Source organism: Lygodium microphyllum, chromosome 16 (genome assembly GCF_053477565.2).
Source record: "Lygodium microphyllum isolate KBCC chromosome 16, Lygodium_microphyllum_v1.1.10, whole genome shotgun sequence".
Taxonomy (NCBI): domain Eukaryota; kingdom Viridiplantae; phylum Streptophyta; class Polypodiopsida; order Schizaeales; family Lygodiaceae; genus Lygodium; species Lygodium microphyllum.
The window spans coordinates 49112977-49120498 of NC_141150.1; the positions used below are offsets into that span (position 1 = coordinate 49112977).

At 41.6% G+C, this 7522-nt stretch overlaps 1 protein-coding gene across 1 annotated transcript; it reads left to right on the forward strand.

Annotated features, from left to right (window-relative positions):
- The first annotated feature begins 6074 nt into the window (after positions 1–6074).
- LOC148022791 (uncharacterized) lies at positions 6075–6239 on the forward strand. Its single transcript, XM_087695127.1, has one exon. The coding sequence runs from the start codon at positions 6075–6077 to the stop codon at positions 6237–6239; it is 165 nt and encodes a 54-aa protein (XP_087551253.1).
- The last annotated feature ends 1283 nt before the right edge of the window (positions 6240–7522 follow it).

Here is a 7522-nt window from a genome sequence, read left to right on the forward strand (position 1 = left end):
CAAATCTTTGAACCTTGAATATCAGCATATTGCAGGAAGAGATAACCTAGTGGCAGACATCTTATCTCGGGCATGCTATGAGAATGAAGATGGGATGATGGATGAGGAGGAAGAAGATGACTTTCTTGCACTTGAAAATGATGTTATAAGAGTGAATTTAGCAATGCAAGGAGTTGTTAAAGCACTACAAGCTTGGACAGCAAAGAAAAGACACTTTAGATGTTTTGTATCTTGTGTAGAAGTGTTTCTAGAAGACAAATATGCCAAAGAATGGCTGAGAATTGGTCAATACCTCAGTACATTAACAAATAAAGATCAATAGTCTGATGAAGAGTTTATGAAGATCAAGAGAAAAGCCTATGGGGTTTTCTTAAAAGATGGATACTTATGGATGTTGAGATGGCAAGCTCAATACGTGCGGACATTGATGATGGACTGCCTAGCTAGATGGGTCTGCACATCTACACTTAGCATGTTGGTGGTCATTATTACACTCACATAGCCACTCACTTATCACTTATTGTATTTAGGTTATTACACCTACCTACAACTGGCAAAGATATAGTGCGAGTCAATTAATGTAATCATTTATGCACTAATTTGACTTAGAAGGCCTTTCCTTTATGTTGTATCTTATCTATACTTTGTGTACATTGTATAGTGTGTGGAAGAAGAAGAAAAAATCAGCAAGAAAACATTTTGGCCTCCATCTCTCTTCTTGTATTCTTGAGTGAGCTTCCTCTTGTGTATATAATGTGTGTTTGGCGCAGCAGCTCAAGCAAGTCCCCCCACCACGCGATTCTTGACATAGTATCAGAGTTGCACCACTGAGAAAGACTGATTTTGAAGGGTGAAGTGAAGGAGAAGAAGCAAGGTTCGAGCAAGCAAGCAACGAGTAAGAAGCTCTCCCATTCTTCCACTCTCTCTCTTGGATAGTGCTTGTGGAGGCACCAGAAGCAGGGTGGAGCGAAAATCTCAGATTGCTGTGAGATTTGGTGTGTGAGTAGAGCACTGTATATTTTTGCAAATTAGGTCTTTAGGATTTTTTTTGCAGTTATTTTGGGCGTCTGAGGCCATTTGAGGCCCCGTTTTAGAGCCGCAAGGTTGTGGCAGTATGGGCTTATAATACAACGTTCAAGCGAGCTACCGGCCATACTCCATTTAAATTAGTTTATGGGAAAGAATGTGTGTTACTCCTCAAAATCGAGTTGCCAACAATTCGGTTTGCAATTAACCACTCTTTGAGAAATGAGGATGCACTCTTTGAACGTTTCATGACCATAGCCCACCTGGATGAACTAAAATTGCAGAGCTTATTACACCAGGAGGTAGCTAAACATCAGATGAAGCAATTGCACGACCTTAAAGCAAAGAAGTATACCTTTAAAAAAGGGCAATTAGTTCTGTATTATGATGCGCGTAGGGAGTTGTTTCCAGGGAAGTTGGAACCTAGATGGGATGGGCCCTACAAGATTATCAGCATAGGGAAAAAAAGGTCTACGGCTCTACTAGCTGATCTGCAGAGGGAGTAGAACTTAAAAATAAGGTTAATCTTGATAAGATTAAACCTTATTATTTCTAAGTATGCTAATACGGAAAAATGCATTGCAGGTCCATGCTACGGTTGATTCGAGACCTGCAAAAGAGCTTAAAGCTGGTTGATGGGGCAGTTAATTCCTTATTTGGAGCACCCATATCTGGAGCAGAGATACCATCAGGGGAAACTTATCTGGTGGAGCAAAGGATACAAAGTGATTGAGCAAGAGGATGGAACCTTTGTGTGGGAGATCAAAGTCTTTTGCCATCACTGCTTACGAATGTTGACAAGTATCCCTGTTGAGTTTAATGAAGAAGGTGGGATGGAGCCGTCAGTTCATCCTCTAAACATGCTGAATTTTGACTATCATAATTACGAATAGAGGAGTTCGTGATGACAGGCTGTGTAAACCCATTGTGGACGTACACATTATATTTTGACGGAGCATCCACATGGGCCCTAATAAAAAAGGGAGTGTTGGAGTAGTAATCTGAGATCCCCGATATAGAGTTATGATGAAGTTAGCTGCTTATCTTGGGGTAGGATTCACTAACAATATGGCAGAGTATAAAGTCTTGATTATGGAACTGCATATTGCCAAAAAAGGTAGTATTCAGCGGTTGTTAGTAAAAGGGGATTCCCTGTTGATTTTGAATCAGCTCGATGGGACGTACACAGTACGAAATCCCATCCTTTGTATGCATCATCCAACTGCTATGACCCTACTTGAGGAGTTTGAGAGAGTGTATTTTCAGCAGATTCCACAATACTGGAATCAGTTTGCGGATTCACTGGCAAATCTTGCTTATGAAGAAGACCTTTTCTTCACTGTGGCCCTAGTTTGGATATTGCTATCAATAATGAGACAGGACTCGGTCGCTTGTGGGGGATGCTATCAGAGCATGCAATATATGGCAGGCAATGGTTGATATGGATGATGCAAAGAGTAGCCGAGACCAATCTACCGTTGTTATCCTGGACCCATAGGTTGATTAGACAACATGTTATGCGTATACCTCTTGCTATATATGCAGGAGGGATGGGTCATAATCTTATGCATTAGGGATGTGAGGCCTATTTTTCCTTCTTGGAAAGGAGCATATTATCGTATATTTGTATTTTTTCGGGGAGAGATGTGTTAGTGCTATTTTGTTTTATTTTGTTAGGCCAAGAGGGCCAGTCGTCTGTTTAGTACGGGTGCGGTTAATGGTTTCTTGTTTTAGTCCTATGCTAGACAGGTTCAAAGAAGAGCTTGAAAGGAGCCTTTGTTGCACAAAAGCTTCTCGTGGCCCTATCCAGGTGATATCTCTCCTTTACGAGTAACGGGTTTTTATGCTATGTGTGTCTGTGTACTTTGTAGGGGATTTTTTTTTCTTGTTAGGGACCAGAAACCAAGGTATGAAGTCCCAGGTTTAGGTTAGGTATGACTGAGGGAGGGCTGAGTAGTCCTTGCCTCCTGTAAAGACATTGCCAGGCATCGAAAGACCTGTTTTAAGAAGTAGTCCTAGTGATCCTATTCTGCTAGCCTGCTAGGCAGCCGTTCTAGGAGTTCTTGTTAGTTGTGAGGCAGTTAGAGAAGCCTGCCGAAGGAAAAAATGATAATGTAAAAAAACCCTGAATATCTGAAAGACAATAAATATATACAAGGGTGTGTAAAAATGGATTCTAACCCCTCTAAAAATAAAAAAGCAAAGAAATGAAAATTTGTAAGTAGTTGATCATCGCCTTGCAAAGGTCTGGTAGGTTCCTAGGGACGAGTCAGACCCGGGGGGGCCAATGCCTTGTCTTCCTAGGGGTGGCGTCTCGTTGGAAAAGAAGAAAGTAAGGAAGGTTGGAGTGAAAATAAAAGTGAGCGTCAGAAAACGATTAAGTGTCACCTTGCGAGGGCTTGGTAGGTTCTTGGGTACCGAGACAGGACCTAAGGCCGATGCCCTGTTCTCCTTGGGTCACTATGCTCAGCTTCCTCCTTTTTACATGCCCAAGTATGAAAGAATAAAAACCTAAAAGAAAAAATGTGTTAAAAGAAAATACTTTTTGATCACGCTATAGGAGTCCTCACCTAGTAGGAGCTCTTGGTTATGTTGTCCTTAGTTAGGTAGGTAGTTTAGACCACCACTTAGGGCAACCTCTTTGATAGTTCTTTTTAGTTTGGCCGTGTTGGAGCAGTCGGTTAGTGACTAGCTTGGGACCTTCTATCAGATTATACTAGACCTACTCCTTGTGGATTTCATGCATTGGTTTTGTCAAGGGGTAGGGTGAGTATTGTGATGTGGTTTAATATGTATCTATTTTGTATCAGCTTGATGCTTCCTTTGGTTGTTTTGTGCAGATCTGTTGTGGAATTTGACGGGTTGAGTCACCCTATCCCGTGGTCGCTAATGAGAGCGGAATTTTGAGCCCGAGATGTGCTTAAAATTTGCCAAAAAATCCAAAATTTAGGGGAAAAATATTTAACATCAAAGGCGGCGGTTGCAGTTAGGACGATTTTAAGCACCAAGTGAAAGACGGCTGTTAAAAGGCACTCGAGCGACACTTATGGATTTTTGATAATTTTTTCAACTACTGTGCAGGTTTTCAGGAGTTTCTAGTCAATGTGGGATGTCCATCCGAACGCCCAGGATTTTTCACAGCTCAAATCAGAGTCCGGACGAAGAAGGAGCCAACAAATGGTCAAGATTTGAAAGGGTGGCCAAACTTTGGACCAAAAGGGGATGTGCCCTTTGGGAGCTTGGAACCCCCCCCCCAAATTTTATGCAAAGAAGATGAAGAAATCGTGATAAAGAAAACGTGGAGAAGAGGACGTGAACAGGCGGCACATTTTTTGCTCCATCCATGATGATGATGATTGTCACGCTAAATGTACCCCATGCAATCGACATTTTTTTTTCTTCCAATTGACAAAATGGTTTTAATCCCGTGCTCATTGCAATGAATCGAAAACACATTCTTTATGAGATGGATCTACCATTCAAAAAATGGACCAATGAAACGATGTCGTACTGCTGCGCATCCGATGTGTGAAATCCACCCAAAAGTTGTGTGTGTGGGATTTGATACTTTGTACATACTTAGTCGTTATGTTTGCATTTTTATTCTACATGGGTAATATAGTAAAGAGAGGCTAGAAAAGGGTACTGTTGTTGGCAGTGCATTGGTTGGTATGTATGCCATGTGTGGTTTATTTGCAGAAGCACAAAAAGTGTTTGACAAGCATCGACTTTGTAGCGTAACCTCGTGGAACATGTTAATTTCTAGATACATTCAACAGGGAGTTGTTGAGAAAGCACTTCAGTGTTTTGAACAGATGCAGCTTGAGGGGTTCTTTCCAGATAGAATCACTTTTGTTTGCATTTTGAAAGCTTGTGGAATGACAAGAGCTTTAAACACAGGCCAAAAAGTACATGCTCAGATTATCGAAGGAGGTTTACTAGTGAAAGATCTTTTTGTTGGCAATGCTATAGTCGACATGTATGCTAAACGTGGTCATGTAGGAGCAATAACCAAGGGTGTAGAACTGCATTGTGAGATTGTTAGAGAGGGTTTACTAGAAAATGACATTATTCTGAAAAAGCCATGGATGGCTATTTGAAAACGAATGACTATTTTTGAAATGGGGGCTTTTTGAAATTGAGAAGAGCAGAGCAGAAAGCATACGAATTGGAATCGGAGAAGATCTCTGCAACTGGGAAGAAAGAGCTACGGGAAAGAAAATAGAGTTTTTTTGCTAATCAGAGGGGGAGTTCTGCAATTTTGGAAGGAGGGAAAAAGTCGAGGAAGGATGTTGAAGAAAAAAAATCCAGGAGAAGGGCTTCATGTGCTGGTTAATGTTCGGTTACGACGATGAGTCAAGGGAGACTCCTTCTTTGGGAGGCCTCATTATGCGCCTTCTGGCAATCAAAACTACTTCCTTCCCACTCTTTTGAATCGAGGGGTGTACCAATAATCATATTGATCCAGTAAATACCCCGGATGCAAAAAGCTCAGATGGCAATGATGATTCTGAACCCTACAGGTCCCTAACTCATTACAGGAAAAGAATAATAGCCACTGGACAGATCAATTCCGCACATCCCTGAGAGATTGGAGCTTCTACAGGAGCATAATCAAATCAAAATCTCGCCAGGTTGCCTCAGTGGGCAATGAAGAGATCTTCGAATTAGTTTTCTGGGGGGGAAAGCAGAATTTGTAATTCCACGATTGTTTTTTTTTTGTTCTCATGGAAGAATAGTACTTTGGACTGCGGGAAGAAGAAAGGAAGGAGTACGATGCAAGGAGGGGAGATCTATCAAAAGGGGAGCTTGCAGAGTGTGACTGAGGGGACTAGAATCCATCAAGGGTGCTCGACTGAAGACTTGTTGATCATCATGTAGAAGATAGAGAGGTGGAGAGATTGAATGTGGAACTGGCGTTTGGTTCGCAACCAGTGTGAGTTCGGGCTTTAAGGCTGACGAAGCAGGAGACTTGAGCTGTGACTGAAGATCGATTGACCGATCGATCGCATCATCCTTCGCAACGCCTTCACCTCGTGGATGAAGCCATGCCGTTCCGACGCCTTCTGGAAATTGAACCACCAGGACCTACACGTTACCTGATTGGAGCAATTGTGATGATGTTGGGAGTGGTCTTATCTGTTGGGTACATGGTGTTCAGAAACAAGCGTGTGCCCAACACAACAATATACGGGAAACAGACAACCAAGTAAAGTGGAAACTGGTAATTGCCAATTCAAAAAGTGAAGAATTTGGTGGCTAGCACAATGTCTGGATCCTTGCAGTAGTTGTTGGATGCATGCACCATTGGTATATCAAAAGTCAATTTGTGGGTAGGGATTATTTCCTCACTTGACTCCTAGCACCCTCATTGTATCAATAGAACAAGTGTTGTATGAGGTGTCAGCTGATGATATCAGAATGAACAGTCTATTTTAATGCATTGAGACTAGCACCTGTCTATTCTTGTGGGTAAGCTACGGAATATCTGTAGGTTTCATATTCCCTGTTCCATTTATGGGAAAAGGGAGGCTCTGAAGCTTATGTTCGTAGCTCATTTACTCATCTACAAGGTTAGAGGATTCTTTTAATGTGGTAAATGGTAGTTGACGTGAGCTCAAGGCGTCAAATTATCAAGATATCAACTGGTATAAAAAACAAGTCAGTTTGTCAGCTTATGAAGAATGCAAATGAATACATGGTTTTAGATCAACCTGTGGCCAACCCTCTTGTTCTTGGAAGGGAGCCACCTCTGAAAGACATGCCTGCAACATTGACTATTGCTCGAGATATTGTTCACCTCATCATTTGAAATCAAGTTCCCTATGGGTTTATTGTTAAGTCTGTGGATCCATAGATCCATCCCTTAGCTGATGCTGCTGAAAGGACAATGCTGAAATTTCTGTCTGTAGTTGATAACCGGATTTGTACTGAATGTTCCTATGTTGAAGGATGAATTCTATGCTCAGCTGAAAACTTGCTTTTGGTCTTATCATTGCTGCATAGACAAGGTCTCATTGGAAGCTTAGCGGATCTATTACTGCATACAAATCCTCTCTTCTTGCTTATTTGTATGATTGATTTTCTATCCTGAAATTAGTCAAGGTCCTATGTGGTTGTGACTTTGCTTTCGAAAACCCTTCGACAACGTTTCTCAAATGAATGACCCTGTAGAATAGATTATGTTCCCTTCTACGTTTCAAGAATAAGTAAGGGGACACCAAAATAATCCCCCAAGAACCGAACGTCTATCCTACAGCCAAGGATGCCTTACCACACTCAAACGTAAGTCATTGTCATTGCAAACAGGTGTTATGCATCCAGGGTTTTTATTCCGGTACCATGATCATCATGCACATACAAAGTGAATGATTCTAAGGTGCTCAAACATCATTTTCAAATCAGCAATGTGCTTGTGCACAATCAGGCTTTATCATGCATTTACTAACCTGTTGCGGTGATGAAAGGATAGCACCGAGACCACACTCATGCTACT

Excerpts from the sequence above, each read along its gene's own strand:
- LOC148022791 (XM_087695127.1), top strand. The coding sequence starts at position 6,075 with ATGCCGTTCCGACGCCTTCTGGAAATTGAACCACCAGGACCTACACGT.